Source organism: Trichechus manatus, unplaced genomic scaffold (genome assembly GCF_000243295.1).
Source record: "Trichechus manatus latirostris isolate Lorelei unplaced genomic scaffold, TriManLat1.0 scaffold00051, whole genome shotgun sequence".
Classification (NCBI taxonomy): domain Eukaryota; kingdom Metazoa; phylum Chordata; class Mammalia; order Sirenia; family Trichechidae; genus Trichechus; species Trichechus manatus.
Genome location: NW_004443987.1, coordinates 6,312,408 through 6,331,365, shown reverse-complemented (window position 1 = coordinate 6,331,365; position 18,958 = coordinate 6,312,408). Strand labels below are relative to the sequence as shown.

Genomic DNA, 18,958 nt, shown 5'->3' with positions numbered 1-18,958 from the left:
ATATAATTTATACTTGTTTCTAAGACTTGGAGGAGTGATCCCCAAGGCAATAGACTGGCAAACTGTTTCATAGGCCCTGATTAACTAATCCTGTAGATGGCGGGTTAAAAGAAGGGAATTAAATTTGTTGAGCAGTTTATCTGTGTCTACGAGACAACATATATTAAATGCCTATTTTAAGCACTTTGTATGTATTGTCTTATTTAATTGTCACAACAAACATGAGGGATAGGAGTTTATTGCCCCCTGTATCATGGATGAGCAAACAGGTTTATAGAAATTAGTTAAATAGTCTACCTACAGATTACCTACCAGGTAAGTGATGAGGCCATGATTCAAGCCCAGGTGGCAAAGTCTGAGCAGTTCCCAATATCCCATACACCGGCTCTATTTTTCTGCTCTGTTCTCAGCATCCCGGAATATATTTAATATTCTGAAGTAAAACTTAATCTGAGCTTAGAAGTTTCAGCATGTTGAAACTCACCAGTCATTGACCGATTTGTTTCTTCATTCATTGATTTAAGAAATATGTATTGAGTGCTTACTGTGTGGTAGACACTGTGTTAAGATAATGGGAATATGGGAATGAACAAGGCAGGCAAGATTCTTGTCTAATGTTTTTGTGAGGGAGACATGATAAACAAGGAAATTACTAAACAAGGTAATTTAGATAGAGCTAATAGTATGAATGAAATTTAAATGGTGTTGTGATAATATATGGAGTGTGCAAGGGAGGAGACTGTTGAGCTGAGAGTTGAATGATGGGGAGCCGGCAATGGACAGGTCGGGGCTAAGAGTCTTCCAAGCAGAGAAAAAGGCAAATACAAAGGTCTTTTGACAGGAATAAACTCTATTTACAAGCCTACAGGGGAGAATCACTAGAGGCTTTTTATCCTTTAAGAATATCAGTTAAGGATTGTAAGAAAGTGATATGTGATTATAGCTAAATTTTAATTTCTTGTACTAGTAGTTTTTTTAATATAATTTTATTTTGTTGTTATTGAGAATATACACAGCAAAACATAGACACTAATTCAACAGTTTCTACACGTACCATTTAGTAACACTGATTACATTCTTCGAGTTGTATAGCCATTCTCACTGTCGTTTTCTGAATTGTTCCTCCCCTATTAACATAAAATTCACTGCCCCCTAAGGTTCCTATCTAATCTTTCGAGTTGCTGTTGTCAATTTGATCCCATATAGATAGTTCTTGAAAGAGCATAATTCTCAAGGCAGATATTTTTTTACTAGTTATGCTAAACTGTTGTTTGCTTTTTAATAAGACTTCAGGAGATATTTTTGGTTTAAGATTTAAAGATCATCTCAGGGCAACAGTTTCAGGGGTTCATCCAACCTTCATATCTCCAGGAAGTCTGGAGTCCATGAGAATTTGAAATTCTATTCTGCATTTTGATCAGGTTATTTCTATGAAATATTTGATCAAAATGTTCAGTAATGGTAGCCAGGCACCATATAGTTCTGGTCTCATGGCAAAAGAGGCAATTGTTCATGGAGACAATTAGCCACACATTCCATATCCACGTCCTATTGCTGACTCTCCTTCTTCCTCTGTTGGTCCAGGTGAATAGAGTCCAATTGTTGTGCATTGGATGGCCTCTTGCAAGCTTTTAAGACCTCAGGCAGTATGTAATGAACTAGGAGGTAGAGCAGAAGCACTGAACATCTTATCAGACTAATTAACTGGGATGCCCAATGAAAACATGACCCTAAACCTCCAAACGAAGAAACCAAATCCCATGAGGTTTTTGATTGTACGTAATCAGCCTCAGCAGCTACTCTTTCTTTTTTGTTGTTGTAGTAAATATATCTATAGTACAACTTTTGCCAATTGAACTTTTTATAGGTGTACAATTTATTGACAGCAGTTAAAACAATCGGCTGTGCAACCCCACCCTTAATCGGTGCAATATTTCCATCACCGTTAACCCCTCTTTTCCCCCTCCCTCTCGTCCCTGGTAACTACTAATAAACTTTGTTAACTATACATTTGTCTTTTTATATGAGCAAAGTCATACAATATTTGTCCTTTGTGAGTGACTTACTTCCCTCAGCATGTCTTCCAGCTCCATCTCTATCATAGCATGTATCAAGACTTCATTTCTCCTACTGGCTGGGTAGTATTCCATTGTATGTAGTACCACATTTTGTTTATCTATTCATCTGTTGTTGGGCATTTAGATTGTTTCCACTTTTTGGATACTGTGAATAGTGCCACAGTGAACATTGGCATACAAGTCTCTGCTTTCAAGTCTTTTGGGTATTTACCTAGGAATGGAATTGCTGGGTTATATGTTAGTTTATTTTTAGTTTTTTGAGGCACTGCCACACTGTTTTCCACAAAGGCCATACCATTTTGCATTCCCACTTAGCAATGCTTAAAGGGTTCCAGTCTCCCCACATCCTCGCCAACATTTGTTGTTTTCTGATTTTTTTTTTTTTTTTAATCTTAGCTATCCTAGGGGGAGTGAAATCTTACTGGTAGTTTTTGGGGATATTTGGTGCTTGTGGTTAATAGATCCATTGATTGTGACTGATAGATTTTATACCGAAGTAGAAAGTAAGTTGATTCAGCAAAAATAAAAGTATAATTTTAAAATTTCAAAATTATGCTAGAAATGTTTTCTTTGCTATTATTCCTTGTATATCTGTAGCCTGAAGAGATAGGTAAATAAGTTATGTTGTTGTGTGCCATCGAGTCGATTCTGACTCATAGCAACCCTGTAGGACAGAGCAGAACTGCCCCATAGGGTTCCCTAGGCTTTAATCTTCATGGGAGCAGATTGCCAGATCTTTTCTCCTTTGTAGCAGCTGGTGGGTTTGAACTGCAAACCTTTCAGTTAGAAGACAAGTGCTTAACCATTGCACCACCTACCCACTGCCCATTGCTGTCGAGTTGATCCCGACTCGTAGAGATCCTGTAGGACAGAATAGAACTGCCCCATAGGGTTTCCAAGGCTGTACTCTTTATGGAAGCAGATTGCCATATCATTCTCCTGTGGAATGGCTGATGAGTTTGAACTGCCGACCTCCTGGTTAGCAGGCAATTGCTTTAACCACTGTGCCACTAGGGCTTCTTAAATAAGTTATATGAATGTGAAAATGATTTCATGGTGATGTTTTTATTTACTGTGCCATGTATGGAGCCCTGGTGGTGCAGTGGTTTATAGCTTGGCTGCCAACTAAAAGGTCAGCAGTTCGAATACACCAGCCATTTCTTGGAAACCCTATGAGGCAGTTCTACTCTGTCCTATTTTGTCACTACAAGGTCGCTGTGAGTCAGAACTGACTGAATTGACTGGATGGCAACAGGTTTCTTTGGTTTTGTGCCATTCATATGGTGATTAATCAAGTATAGTTCGTGAACATATACTATTTAGCCTAACAAAGTATGAAAACGACTTTCAAGTCACTGGCCAATACACAAAATACTCATTGCCATCGAGTCGATTCTGACTCCTAGTGACCCTGCAGAACAGAGTAGAATTGCCCCATAGAGTTTCTAAGGAGCGGCTGGTGGATTTGAACCGCTGACCTTTTGGTTAGCAGTAGAACTCTTAACCACGCGCCACCAGGGCTCTGTACATAAAATACAGGAACTAAAAGTACAAAATTGTATTTCTTGTTCTGTAATTGTTAGGGAGAAATTCAATAATAGCATACTTTTATTGAGGGCTCACTAAATCCAGGCACTGTGTTAGGCATTTGGCATACATGGAGTTTACATCTACGAGAGATTCTACCACAGTGTTTTTAGTGCTGTAATAGGGGTACTGCTATAGCGCTATATGGTAACAGAGTTCCCTACAAGTTGTAAGAATTTATCAGGCTTTAAACATTTACTATTTTATGGAGTTGTTTTTTAATTCAGAAAATTAAGTATGATTGACAATTTCTATATTGAGAAATCATTCCCAATAAAAAGCCAAATAGTATGAAACCCTAGGCAATCCGTTTCCCATTATCAGTACATTGGTTTTTTTTCTTTTTAAAAATTTGCTATTCTTTAATGATATGACTTCTACCAGATGGGAAAAAAAAAAGCCTTCCTTACATGCTAGCTTAGATATTTAACAGAAAGTGAGTGTAATTTTTATGAACTTGGAAAGTGGGACTCAAGTCGGAGTCAGGGGAATACATTTATAATCCAGCTAAGGGGGCAGTTATGGTGATATATGTCTAGAATATGAAACTATTAGTTATTAGTACAGTGAATGTGTTGTGATGATATTTTCCTCTCAGCCTTTTCCCCAAACTACTTATATAGTTATATCAAGGTGATGACGCCAAGCAGCTGTGATGAGACAATGAGTTATAGAAATAACCCCATGTATATTGGAAATTAAGCAAAAACTAGTTGCTATCAGATAAAAAAGGAGCCCTGGTGGCATTGTGTTTAAGCGCTCGGCTGCTAACCGAAAGGTTGGTGGTTCGAACCACCATCCCCTCCATGGGAGAAATATGTGGCAGTCTGCTTCCATAAAGATTAGAGTCCTGGAAACCCTATGGGGCAATTCTACTCTGTCCTGTAGGGTCACCATGAGTCGGATTCAACTTGATGGCAATGAGTGGGTTATCAGATAAATGTATTTATTGACTTTTTAATATTAATCTATAACATGGGAGTAACATAGTTAGGATGGGATAGTTGGGAATTGGTGACTGCCTTAGACTGATTTGATTAACATACTAATTGGAGACTGTATTGCTTTGTATTTTAATAACCCTTTTCACTTGTTTTTCTGCGATAGGGTGATACTCTTGATATATTTCAGTAGATTTGGGTTTTGCATAATGTTTTATATTCATTTTCTTTATACTTTTCAATTCTATCTACTCTCTTTTGTAGAATATAAATATCTTAACTAGGAACATCAATTAGATGATTCCTAAATGTTCATCCTGTCGGTTAAGGAGAACCAGCTAATGTTAATCCTAATGCCTAGATCATAAATTTAAGTGCTCCTGTCAATGACACTTTACATAATTCAAATCCATATTCTATAAGTCTCAGGTCATAAGCACCAGCAGTGTATTTTTGTTTTAAATGAGGGGAAGGAGAGTGTTGCGATATATACAATTTAACATAGTGAATTCTCTGATCAAGAATGTTTCAGTGCCTAGCACTTTGTACACTTTCTCATATAGTTAATATTTATATATTCGTTGCATTATTTTATTTTTAAAGCTTTTTACAAAACTGTTGTCTTTAATGGTATCATTCTTTTATTTTATAGGGAGGGCTGAAAAACAGCAAACATGAATGTACCCTGTCTTCACAAGAATATGTTCATGAATTACGATCCGGTATTTCAGATGAGAAACTTCTTAATTGCCTAGAATCCTTGAGGGTTTCTTTAACCAGCAATCCTGTCAGGTAGGTAGTTCTTATCATTTTGGTATAATTAATGCAATTTGTACTCTGTAATTATTTGGAAATATAATCAGTTACATTATTTTAACTTCAAAATTTTGAGACTAAAAGCCTGATATTACTTAATAAAACAGCAATGTCTGATGTGTGAGGATTGTAAACATTTAAAAAATACAGTCAAATCTCATCTCTAATAATGTGCATCTTTAAGAATATAAACATTATTTGGATATTTAATTCCTCCTCAAATATATAAAGTATAGCATCAGAAGTTAAATATCTGTGCATTTACATGGAAAACTATTTCTGTACTCAGTTGACTGTTATATATTTGTTTGTAAAACAAGTTAAGTATATTGGATTTATGATTTTATTCCTTTTAAACCTGAGAAGTACATATAATTCTGTATTTTTCTATCAGTTTTAGATATACTGTTCACAAATTTCTGTAATTTGGGGATAGCAAAAATTAAATTTTTTAACCAATAAAAAGAAATGAGAAAAATATAACTAAACTTTTAATATCTCTACACATGTAGACTATTGACTAACTACAAATGATTTTTAAGGAAGAGGTCACTTGCCAATGGTGGATTCCAATAACTCTTGTTATTTATTAAGTATTAAAAAAACTTTTCAGTTAATAACACACAAAATAAAACGATGTTTTATAAGGAAAAACAATTTTTCAGTTTAATAGAATATTCTGGGGTCTAGTTACAAAATTGTTAGAATCATAACTTTAGAAATTAGTAGATGAAATGTATATAGAAACCATATTGTATTCATTTTTCCAAATTTATAATAAAAGGGCCATGTGTTGTACTTTTCTGAACTGTCTACAGAGCCCTGAAAATTAATTTAGAAATCAGCCATTCAGTTTAGATTTATATGTAAATTGAAAAATATCATACTACAGTAAAACCTGTGAAAGGTAAATCCTGCGAAAGCTGGAATGTGTGTAAAGTGGAAACCGGTCAGAGAAGCAAAACACAAATATTTTCCACTAAAAGGGAGCGATATAAAAGTGGTAAGACTGCACCCTATCAAACGCAGAAAATTTGCGAGTCTGGGGTAAAGAAGGCAGTCCCGTCCAGTTTCGGCTATCACAGGTTTCACTGTATTTGTTTATATTAACTGTACACTTGGCAAAATAAATGTAAGATTATTATTCTGCAATAAAAAAATTTAAAAAGCAGTGGTGAGATGTGACTTACCTTTGAGTATATAGTCATTCAAAGGTGGTTTATCTGTCCATTTTTTCCAGAATGTTTCTGATTTTAATGATTTGAACAAGGAATGTGAGTTCTTTGAGAACAGTAACCGTGGTGGTGGTTTTTTTCTTCCTGCATATAACCCACAGCACTGTAGCTAGTGCCTAGCCCCAAAAATTTCTGTTGAATGACTGGTTGACTGAATGAGTGAATAAATGGATCTTTAAAAAGTGACTGTAGAAAAAGTTGTGGCATTCAAGAATGAAGTGAAAAAAACAGTAAAAATGCACTTTTTTAAACGATGACGGGAAAGGGTTGGAGTTGCACGTGGAGTTTTTCAAAAGTAGCTCAGCAGCTGCACACTCTAAGGAATTATGGGAGTGGGTGAGAAACTAGCAGGTCTCGATTGGCTGACGGCAGCTGCGGTCTTGCAGCTGATTGGCTCCAGGGAAAGTGGGAGGTGATTGTGTCGCGAAGATCCAGGCCATCTGTTCTAGTCCTCAGTAGAGCTTGGAGCTGGCTTGGGGAACTCACTGTTGAGATCAGAACCACGCCTCCTCACCTGCCAGAGCTGTTGTTCGAAGATGAGTAAGAGTGGGTTTGGGAGTTATAGCAGGTTCTCTGCTGCGGGTGGAGCCAGTGGGGACAATGGTCAACCCTCTGGGGGAGGTGCAACTCCTCCTGCTAAGCCCCGAAGACCCAAAGCTCAAATCCAGAACATTATACCTTGTTGTGTAAACCAGCTGCTCACCTCCACTCTGGTTGACAATGTATTCAAGATTAGGGGAATTGAGATTTCCCAGGTCTCTATTGTGGGGATAATCAGACAGGCTGAGAGGGCTCCACACTATATTCTTTACAAAATTGATGATATGACCTCAAAGCCGATCGAGGTGCGACAGTGGTTTGACGGAGATAAAGCAAAGCAGGAGATAATTCCGCTTCCAGTCGGAGTATACGCCAAAGTGTTTGGCATCCTCAAATGCACTGGTGAAGCAAAGAGCCTTGAGGTATTGAAAATTCGCATCTTGGAAGACATGAACGAGTTCACCACACATATTCTAGAAACAGTCAATGCGCACATGATACTGTATAAAGCCCGCCAAGCCACCACTGGGGAAAGCACGCCCGTTGCCCCATCAGGAATGGATGCCGCCATCGATTATGGCAAGCACCACCTCAGCTTCATCCGGAAGGAAGTGCTACGTTTGATTCACGAGTGTCCTCGACTTGAAGGAAAGAGCATTCGGGAGCTCCAGACCGAGCTTCCCAGCGTGAGCATCAGAGCCATCAAGGAAGCGATTGATTATCTGACCATCGAAGGCCATGTCTATTCCAGTGTGGATAATGAGCATTTTAAATCTGCTGACTGAGGCAGCTAAAACACTTTTCATTTTCAGAAGACCTTTGCCTCCAGCTGTGAGTAATTTTGACCTGTTGACTTTTAGGAAGTAGGATTTTTCAACAAAAGATCTTAACTGGCACCCTTTTGAAAGTTTCTGTTTTTCTAACTGTATTTGAAGCTTAGAAGGAGATAGCGAAGGATAAATTGATTGAATGTTTTGAGGAATTATCAGAAAGGTAATGAAAATGTTATTGTATGGATGAATTTGGTGGAAAAAAGGTACAGAAGATTAAAGATTATCATTTAATTGTTTGGGAGCTTCTTTTTCTGAAATATCTATATATTAGGAGAAATATATACATACAGTCAGCCAACTAAGAGACAAAAAAAAAGTTTTCACACTTTTTCCGTGAGACTTATTTTCCATATGTTTGGAGTTAACCTATTATAATATTTCTCTTGCTAAATATAATGATTGATTAGTTTCAGTGTGTGCTAAAGATAGTGATTGATTAATTCAAATGTTCAAGTGTTTATTGAGTGACTTTCTCTTATTACTATAGGTTTTGGATTTTGTTTTTTAATATGACTTTATGTCTAAATAATTCATTTTTTAAGGGTCATCTTTTATTATTTTTCCTTAAGATGTGATGAAGCTTAATGATTATTTAAAATTCATTGTGATTATATTTTGATGAAATTACTCTTTATTGTAGTTGCATGGTACATGGATACCAGACTTTTTGAAATTTTGATGTTCTGGTATATTATCTATACTGCTAAATGCTCTGTTTTATGTACAACAGAGTAATATTCTTATAGGGTAGGCAAACAAACAAAAACAATTATTTTAGGAATATTAAGCTTACTAAGGTTAATAGAAATTTGTTTGTTGTATTAAAATACTTTTGCAAAATCTTAACTTTCTTGTATGATTTTTTTCTAAATACATTTGAAAAGTCTTTTGTTGTATGTCCTTGAGAATTAATAGTTTTACTTGTCCAGAAGAAATTTTTCTTTTCTATATATGTTGTAATGATGTATTTTAATGTAGCTTATATTAACTATGTGATATTTTAAAATAACTGACCATGAATAAAAGCTCTTAGTTATACATTCACTAAAGATGTTTTTCAAGGTATAGATTTGTTATTTTCAAAAAACAAAACAAAACAAAAACCCACTGCAGCCCGGTCGATTCTGACTCATAGCAACCCTATAGGACAGTGTAGAACTGCCCCATAGGGTTTCCAAGGAACACCTGGTGGATTCATACTGCAGACCTTTTGGTTGGCAGCCGAACTCTTAACCACTATGCCACCGTAATATATATGAATATGCATATATATATACATACATACACATACATACATACAGTTGACCCTCCATATCTGTGGGTTATCTGCATGTTCTGCATCTGCAGATTCAACTAACTACAGATTGAAAATATCAAAGTTCCAAGAAGCAAAATTTGAATTTGCCACAAGCTGAGCACTACGCTGAATCCACATGAATGAAATGATGTGTAGACATATTCTGCTGTAGCCTCCCGCCATTTCAACAGATCCTCAGTCTCTCTCCAGCACTCATTGTTTGAGCATTCTTCTCCTCATGTCTTGTCATTATTCCTCAACAATACAGTCCAGTATAAAAACTATTTACATAGCATTAGCCCTGGAACCCTGTGGATACCGAGGGATTGTGTGTGTATGTATACATATATATATCTCAGAAGAGAAAAACTTCACTTGTTTTAATTGTATCTCCAAAAGATGGGGTGAAAAACCAGAAAATCCCTTAAATACACCATTGTCAGTATTCCATACTGTCAGGAAAACTATCAGAATATTGCCAGCTTAAGTGCTTGCCACACCATGGGTCAGGTGCCTGTCCCCAATCCAGTCAGTTTTGCCTTTGGGGAAGGACAGTGAGGCAAGATGATGTGGTGCAGAATTTGTCCACATAGTGCTAATCCTTCAGAAGTTGACGGTGGGGAGTGCTCCCCTAAGAAGGGGTTATGAACTTGTCAGGCACCAGCCATTACAGTAACTTCAATAAAATGAAAGAGAAAGTTATTGCATAGAGAACCCCTTGAAGTCCAGGATTATGTTTTATTCACCATATATATTCAGATTTAGCATTATTCCTGGTGGCATTAAAAATTTAGTAAATGAGAAAAAGTAACACACTGCTACCATGAAGTGCCTCAAGTGTGACTGTGTGTACACATGTACATTTTGGGGAGAGGAGAAAAAAGCAACAAAAGTGTTCTTACTTTTGCTTTGATTGTTCTGAGAATTCTTAACATAGTCTGGTAAACGACCTCCAAGCAGTGGTCTCTCCTCGGTCTCTTATCTACCATTTGACTCACTCTCTATAAACCTTTCTTCTTCTTTCTCTCTGATAAGGGGATACTCTCTCCAATCTGCCCCTGCAAAAAAAAAAAAAGAAGAAGAAGAAGTGGTGGTGGTGGTAGGATATGTGCCTGTATCAATCACATTGTTAAATAAGTTCTGAACATCTAGTGTAATATTTCTTCCTCTTGGGGACACACAGTGACCATTAGCATAGTTTAAAAAAAAAACTTTAGAAGTCGTGCAGCAAAGGAACTTGTTTAACTTTGTTAACCCAGAGTTTCCAATTTTTTTTATATAAAAATAAAATCTCTTTTTATTCCTCGGAAATACCTATGACCATTACATAGTATGGACTACATGTTCTATTTGCTCCAGATTTAAACCCAGCGAACAGCCATAAGATTTTCCTGTCTAACCACTCTCTTCTTTAAAAAGTCCTAATCTCCCTCACAGAAAACAACAAACAACCAAACTAACTTAGTAACTAACAGTTAAATACTTTGCTACTAACCAAAAGGTTGGCAGTTAGAACCCCCACCCCCAATCTCCATGTGAGAAAGACCTGGTGATTTGCTCCTGTAAAGATTACAGCCTAGAAAACCCCACGGGGCAGTTCTGCTCTGTCTCATAGGGTCCCTATGAGTCTGAATCAACTCGATGGCACCTAACAGCAACAACAATAAACTTGAACTGAAACAAATAAAAGGAATTAAACAAGAGCTAGGAAAAAAATCAGAAAAGGAGCTAACTAGTATAAGAGTAAACCCCTAAATGAGAGTAATTTATGAAATTGCACAGAAAATAAGAGCTAAATAGTCTATAGAAGGATAAATCGCCTTAAATTCAGTATCTTATATAAAGGTAAAAAAAAATCTCTGAAATTAAACAGGAACCATCGGATAGTATACAAGGAAAAATTGTCCTTAAACTCATTGAAATAACAAAATTAAGGTAAATTTCATCCAGATAAAAAACATTAACTAGTTTAAACCAAGAACCAAACCCATTGCTGTCGAGTTGATTCTGACTCATAGCAACCCTATAGGACAGAGTAGAACTGCCCCAGACGGTTTCCAAGGAGCGCCTGGTGGATTCGAACTGTTGACCTTTTGGTTAGCAGCCTAGCTCTTAACCACTGCACCACCAGGTTTTCCAGCTAGTTTAGGACATATAAAAACAGTAGAACTATGTAGGTATGAAGGAGCCCTGGTGGTACAGTATTTAAGCACTTGGCTGCTAACCCAAATGTCAGTGGTTAGAACCTGCCAGGCGCTATGTGGGAGAAAGATGTGGCAGTCTGCTTCCATAAAGATGACGACCTTGGAAACCCTGTGGGGCAGTTGTACTCTGCCCTGTAGGATCATTGTAAGTAGGAATCAACTAGACTGCAGTTGGTTTTTCTTTAATGTAGGTTTATCATCATTTAAATTTTGTTGGCTTTGTTCCTTTTAGAGAGAAAAAATACTCCATACTACTAATTTCTAAAAGACAGTGTGTTATATGATAGAGTGACACTGGACCACTGGTCATGAGATCTGAGTGCTAGTACTTGATTGCTCACTCTGTTACCTTGGTCCTTCAGTGGACCTTTTGGGGCCTCAGTTTCTTCATATGTAAATAAGATTGGAGCTTTCAAGCTCTAACACATTCCATGGCTTTATGTTTCCATTTGCTTAGTACCAATCCAATTTCCTTTGTTATTGGAACTAGAAGATTAGTGTTCAGAAATGTTTTGAAGAGTGAGAAAAATTATGATCCATAAAGCTTAAAGATTTTGTAGCATTTTGTTATTTTTTTGCATTTATAAATATTGTATTTAACTGACTCCAGACAGATACTTATAATTTCCTTTAAGATGTTGGAGCCCTGGTGTCTCAATGGCTAAGCGCTGGGATGCTATCCCAAAGGTTTGTGGTCTGAACCCACTAGCGGCTCCGAGGGAGAAAGACCTGGCAATCTGCTCCCGTAAAGATTATAGCCTAGGAAACCCTATGGGGCAGTTCTACTCTGTCCTATAGGGTCACTATCAATTGGAATCGACTGGATGGCAGTGGGTTTTTTTTTTGGGGGGGTAGTGTTTAAGATGAAGAAGAAAGCAGTTTCTAAGCCTCTGTTACGTAACTATTTTTAGTACCTGTTGTTCATATGCCCCCTCATGGCTAATTTTCTTCATTACCACATTTTAACTAATTTCTTTTTGTTCAGCCCTGGTTAAAACAGAAGTAAGTTAGGCAATAAATAAATGTGTGTGTTTACCTATACGTGTGTTAGTGTGTGTGTGTATAAAATACAACTTTGTTTAACATACTCAAAGCGCAGTCATTTCAGAATATGATATGGAGTCATGAGTTCCAAATTCATATGGCATTCAATCAGAAGATAAAGGCTCAGAGAAAGTTATTCATTATATTATTTTCTGCTAAAGACAAATAGTTTTTAAAAATCCCTTCAAACGCAAATGTTAACTGGCCACATCCCAAATCACTCCCTTAGTATACGTTTTCTCAATATTTAATTTTTACTGTATATATTCACCTGCACCTGCTTATGCTCTATAATAGTTTTATGCATGCTGTCTGTTTTTCTCATTTAGATTTTAGACTCCTCTGGGGAAGGGACCCTTTTCCCCTCTTATATGTTTCATTATGGCTGGTACTGTGTAATATGATAATATGTGATTTGATGTGGCTATTGACCCACCATAAATAACAACCTATGCTTCCAGTCTCTAGTAGTGAGGATGAATTTACATTAATCTGGCACTATCTTGTGGCCATGCATTTTTAGATGTAATCAGAGAAACAGAATTAAGCTAACTTCTCATCACAAGAATGAAACCTATTAGTTTGATTCAAACCATATTCATAAGCTACAGACAACATAGCATGCTTTATGCAATAGTCTTTTTACAGTTGCATGGTTAATTAATGAAATTGAGTATTTACAACTCTATTTAACACTGTAAAAATCCATGTGTTTTGCCTGTAAAATAAATGCCAATCTGCCATCACAAATTGCATTAGACTTTGAACATACCATGGTCTGTGTGTGATTTAGAATGTGGACTATGTTATTTACAGATTTTTGCTCATATTCCTTTACTAAAATTTACGAAAGGAAGCAATGCCTGCAGAGAAATGACCAATGAGTTTGGACAATTTTAATCCCAGCTAACTCATTATAGGATGTGTAGGTAGTAGGTAATATATTTTATGAAGATCCAAAGAAATATGTAGCAATAAATCATTGTCACTAAGGTTTCTCACATATGACAAAAAACATCAAATACTGGTTTGAAGAATAGTATCTTAGAGTTGTGATTGTGTTGGATTCTTTTCAGAGTTGTTGCTGAAATTGCCTTACGGCTTGAGGGGTATTTTACCCCAGTAGCAAACTTTGTATATGTTTTGCTTGGAATCTAGTTATCTGCCAAACTCATGGTAGAGTGTCTCTATTCACTTTCTGTGATGATAGCTTCCTCAGCCAATGTTTCCAGGCAGGTAAAAAGATATCTTTTAGAGTTTATAAATGTGCAGATATTTGCATTACTTCTGGAATACTTGTTTTTACTTGATATTTTCCTTCCCTTTGGATTCAAACTTACTCTAGCATTTTAACATAATCATTGTAATAAAAATAGCTGACTCTTGACAGCAATACAAATTAGGAATAGAAAGCACTTTCTGAATTGTGAGTGTTAGTAACTATTTAAGCAGCCTATATTGAACTTACTAAAAGCTTGGCAAAACAGCCCCTACTTTCACTACTTAGGGAGTTAATCTAAAGGTAGGTGCAGATCCATAATCTTAGAACATTTTACAGGGGACTACCTATGAAAAAGTGAATAATGAGAGCGAATTTTTTATGATACAGAAGTGTGAAAAGGGCTTAAAATTGTGAGCCCATCTCATAAAAGCATTACCGGCAGTATTAACTAAAGCAGGGCTGTCTAATGTTGGTATTTTAAATTTGTTTGCTTTAACTTTCAAATGCATAAATCATTTTAGTAGACCACTAGTACATTTATTCCTAGAATAGAACAATAGTAAATTCATTGCAGCTGTGTCAATTTATATGCTTCTTTTTAAATCTTGGGCAACAATTTGAATTAACATCAACTATATCCAACGTCATTTGACTAAGTTGGCAATATAAATAATAAATAACTTCAAATTTTTCATGATACAATATTAGCTTCCAAACACAATTTTGACTTAAGGCCGATCCAATTTATACCTTAGAATAGAAGCAAACTATGTCTATGTGTCCTGTATTATTTTATACTTAAATTTTAAATTAAAAACAGCAAATACTGACCCAAGTTTCTAAAGTATTAACTTTACTAGGAGAAAATGTTAAAGACATTTAATGTAAATGGTAGCTCAGCTTTTGTATTGGCATTTTATTTTATTATTACATGACATTTATAAGCTCCACCAAGGCAATACATTTTCTCATGTAAATGATGTGTTTTAAATTAGAAAGCCAATTCAGATATAAAAAATTATCTAAAATAATTAGAAACCTGTAACTGCACATGTGATTATAAAGGTATGTAAAATATAGCAGCAGAGTCTAGGCACACTATTTAAATGGATTTCTTAATAGAAGACTAACTTCCCACCATTTAAAAACATTTTATATGTATTTTATTTTATTTTCTGTAATTCGTCAAAATTAGTCTTTGGAAGAAAATGCTTATAAATAAGTGTCATTTGATTTATTTTCATTTTCTGAATCACATGAATTAATTTTACTGAAGGTCTTGGACAAAAGGGCCAATGGAGCACAAGTACCACAGCCTCCACCAGACTGAGTCCAGCATAGCTAGATGGTGCCCAGCTACCACCACTGACTCCTCTGACACAGATCACAACAGAGGGTCCTGGACAGAGCTGGAGAAGGATGTAGAACAAAATCTAACTCACAAAAAAAAAAAGACCAGACTTAACTGGTCTGACCGAGACTGGAGAAACCCCGAGAATATGTTCCCCGGACACCCTTATAGCTCAGTAATGAAGTCACTCCAGAAGTTCACCCTTCAGCCAAAGATTAGACAGGCCGATAAAACAAAACGAGACTAAATGGGCACACCGGCCCAGGGGCAAGGACGAGAAGGCAGGAGGGGACAGTAACGCTGGTAATAGGGAATGCAAGGTCGAGAAGGGGAGAGTACTGACATGTCGTGGGGTTAATAACCAATATCACAAACTGTATTAATTGTTTAATGAGAAGCTGTTTTGCTCTGTAAACCTTCATCTAAAGTACAATAAAAAATAATAAAACATTTTGGACACATACTTCTCCTATGCTTATGGGGTTCTCAGTACCAAGTGATCACTTGATAATGCACTGCTACTACCTTACAATAAGAAATGTAGATATCCTACTACCGTTAAGAAAGGAGTAAAAATACAAGCTCCATGTAAACAAGAAGAGAGGGTGGTATTAAAAAACAAATGAACAAAAAACCCTAGGTCAATGTCCAGTAATAATTTGAGTGTAAAATAGTTCCAAGTTTCTTTGCAGCCAAAGAGGAGGGGGAAGCAGAATATTGAGAGACATCACTGTTATCTGATGAATGACAGTGTATCGATTTTTTTTCCGGAGAGAGAGTCTTCCTAGTCCTGAACTCGAGAGAATTTTGTTTTGTGGTTCTTTAAATGAGGGATGTTGAACGACACAGTAGAGTGAGTTCGTCATAGTTTTCAGTAAAGTACAGAGATTTTCTGTAAGTGTCCATTTCCTATATGGGGCCTTGATTAAAAACAAAAAAATCAAGGTCATAATGTTTCGACAAAGATCCAGAGTAATAGTACTGGTTTTCAGCGTTCTAGTAGTATATCCTACTAGCAGGGTGTACTTGAGAAATGTCCCTTTGACTCTCTCCCTGGAATATCTGTCATCTCAGCTGGACTTTTGATAGGAGCTGGTTAGCTGAAAATTCACAATTAAGATGCCAGGAAGCACCTGGAGTGCAGGTAGTCTTGTGTGGTAGATTGAAAGAAGATCTATGTGCACTAGGATAACAGTGTTTGCTCTGTGACCCCAACTGTTCGATTGGTGTTAGATAATGGACAGCTAATTTGGAGAGATTTCCCACCTGCTCAGCAAAGCTCTAGGTGTACAGCCTCTTACATCAGGCAGTGTAAACTTGAAAATCTGTTGAGATTGAATCCATGAAGGTAGAATAGAGAAGGCAGCATCATACTATAATGTGCTTTTTAAAAATAAATCAGTGTCAAGTGACCTAGCTTAGTGGCCTGCCATATGAATATGAATCTCAAACTTTTAAACACTCAGAATCACCCTACTGCTATTTGTTAGCTCTCTTATGCAACATTCAGTGTTACTGAAAATGTGCAGATTGAGTCCACTTGTGTCTATTTTAGAGCCTATTGCCTGAGTACTGAGTACTGCTCTCGGTAAGGCTGTGGTACCTAACAATACCTCACTTAATACCTGATTCTATGAGAATTTCCTGGAGATAATTTCTTTAATTGTCACGTTCAACGTTCATTTATCAAAAAGTATTAAAGACTGGGGTGCTATAGTTAAACAGAATTTTTTGAAAATTCAGTTATCATAAATTTCCATATGTGAATTAGCAAATGTCAAAGAATAAGAATACCCTGAAATGGATCCAGCATTAAAACTATATTAAGCATTAATTAATTTTTCTTCGACATAGAAAATACCTGGGGATATTCTCTGAGCTTATGGCATACTTTGTGCCTTAAAAAATCTGTCAGTTTATTTATTCATCACTACTTTCTCCTGGGAATAGAGTGCAGGATGTGTTGTGGTCAGTTGTTTTTGTGGGCGTTCCATTAATTTTAGTTTCTGTTATTACTTTTTACTGTTCACATTTTATAGTAATGATTTTAAATGTTGAAATCATTTGTCTTAATATTGCTGATGACAATAGTTTGACTCAAGTATTCACCTTAATGCATTTCCCAACTCCTTCAAAGTATCTTGAAAAGTTGGAGTAATGAAAGTTGTGAATGGACAGCTTTAGAGTAGTTAATTTTGAGGAGCAAGAGAAAAATTCATTATATAGATTGATTTTTCTAATATGTGACTGAAATTTCTGAAGCATATCAATATGAGAAATTCTAGATATTACTGTGCAGAAATAAGCACCATACTGGACATCTACTCTGCAGCTATATATAAGCACGATGCTGGACTTTTTGTTAGTTTGTTGGTTCACAACAGAACATCATGTTTGATAAAGTAGAAGGTCAGCATAAAAGAGGAAGACCCTCAATGAGGTGGATTGATGCAGTGGCTGCAACAATGGGCTCAAACATAACAGTGATTGTGAGGATGGCGCAGGACAGGGCTGTTTCGTTCTGTTGTACATAGGATCGCTATGAGACAGAACTGACTCGACGGCACCTAACATCATCATTAAAAAATGTTTTTTAAATAATCTCTCTCATGGTCTTTATCTTAGGGAGCTCATCCATCCGTTCAAGGTTTTGGCCCTGATCCCTGTGTGTGTGATTTGGAGACTTCATTGATGTATCTTGTTGATCGTATTTGACCATTTTTTCATTTGCAGTATCTCTTGCATTGTTTTTACGTTTCTATTTCCAATAGTTTAATTCAGGCCTCACTCCATTCAGAGACTTGAATTGTTATAAGTCCCTTATTGGTCCAGCTAATAGAGGTCATTGAGGTTATTAAAAATTCCGTATAGCCAAAGTGAGTAAGGCCAAGCACAAGGCGATAGAGAAGTCGAGGAAGAAATCTTAAAATGGCTGACTGTGTCATTCCTGCTGGTAATGATGCAAATAAGGCTAACCAAGGACATATATTCCCAAATTAGTAGTGAGTGGATCGATTTTTTCCAGGTGATTTCTATTGTGTTTTGTGCCAGGCCAAATATCAGTTAATAGTTAACTAAGTTTTGAGAAGTGGATGTTTTCAGATATGTTTTTAAATGATATGGCTAGGTCCCATAATAATGAATTGCAGTCTGATAAGGCTCTGCTGTCTATGCTGAACAAGTAAATATTTTAACAGTAGATGGGAAATAGGAAGTTTTTTTTTAAAATTTATTTATTTTTATTGTACTTCAGGTGAAGTCTTACAGAACAAATAGTTTCTCGTGAAACAGTAGTACACATGTTGTTTTATGACACTGGTTAACAACCCCACAACATATCAACCTTCTAACTTCTCAACCTTTTTTTTTTTTGCTGAAAATACACATAGCCAAAGATACACCGTTTCAAAAACTTCTACATGTATAGTTCAGTGACATTGACTACGCTCTTCCAGTTGTGCTGTTACTCTCACTTAAGATGAACGCTTACAGAACAAAATAGTTTCTCATTTAACAGGTACTACAGATGTTGCCGAATGACAATAGTTAACGATTTCGCAACACATCAGCAATATCTTTACTCCACCTTGGGTTCCCTATCACCAGCTTCCTTGTCCCCTTCTGCCTTCTGGCCCTTGTCACTGGACTCCTGTACCTCGTTAGTGTCATTTGGTTTAACGGGGCTGTCCACTCCCAGGCTGAACAGTGAACCTCAGAGGTAACTTCACCACTGAGCTAAAAGGGTGTCTGGGGGCCATACTCTCGCGGTTTCTCCAGTCTCCTTTAGGCCAGTAAATCTGGTCTTTTTTT

At 36.5% G+C, this 18,958-nt stretch overlaps 2 protein-coding genes across 5 annotated transcripts in view; both read left to right on the top strand.

The window, feature by feature from the left end:
- Positions 1–18,958, top strand: part of DIAPH2 (diaphanous related formin 2) — a 1,008,160-nt gene that overhangs the window by 247,564 nt on the left and 741,638 nt on the right. For all 4 annotated transcript variants that reach the window (XM_004377544.2, XM_023732386.1, XM_023732385.1 and 1 more), the window contains one exon: positions 5,259–5,398. In XM_004377544.2, coding sequence (XP_004377601.1) covers positions 5,259–5,398 — 140 coding nt within the window. The remainder of the gene's footprint in view (positions 1–5,258; positions 5,399–18,958) is intronic.
- Positions 5,444–9,140, top strand: RPA4 (replication protein A4). Its single transcript, XM_023732388.1, has one exon. It carries the CDS (start codon positions 7,194–7,196, stop codon positions 7,980–7,982), a length of 789 nt encoding a protein of 262 aa, XP_023588156.1. The 5' UTR covers positions 5,444–7,193; the 3' UTR covers positions 7,983–9,140.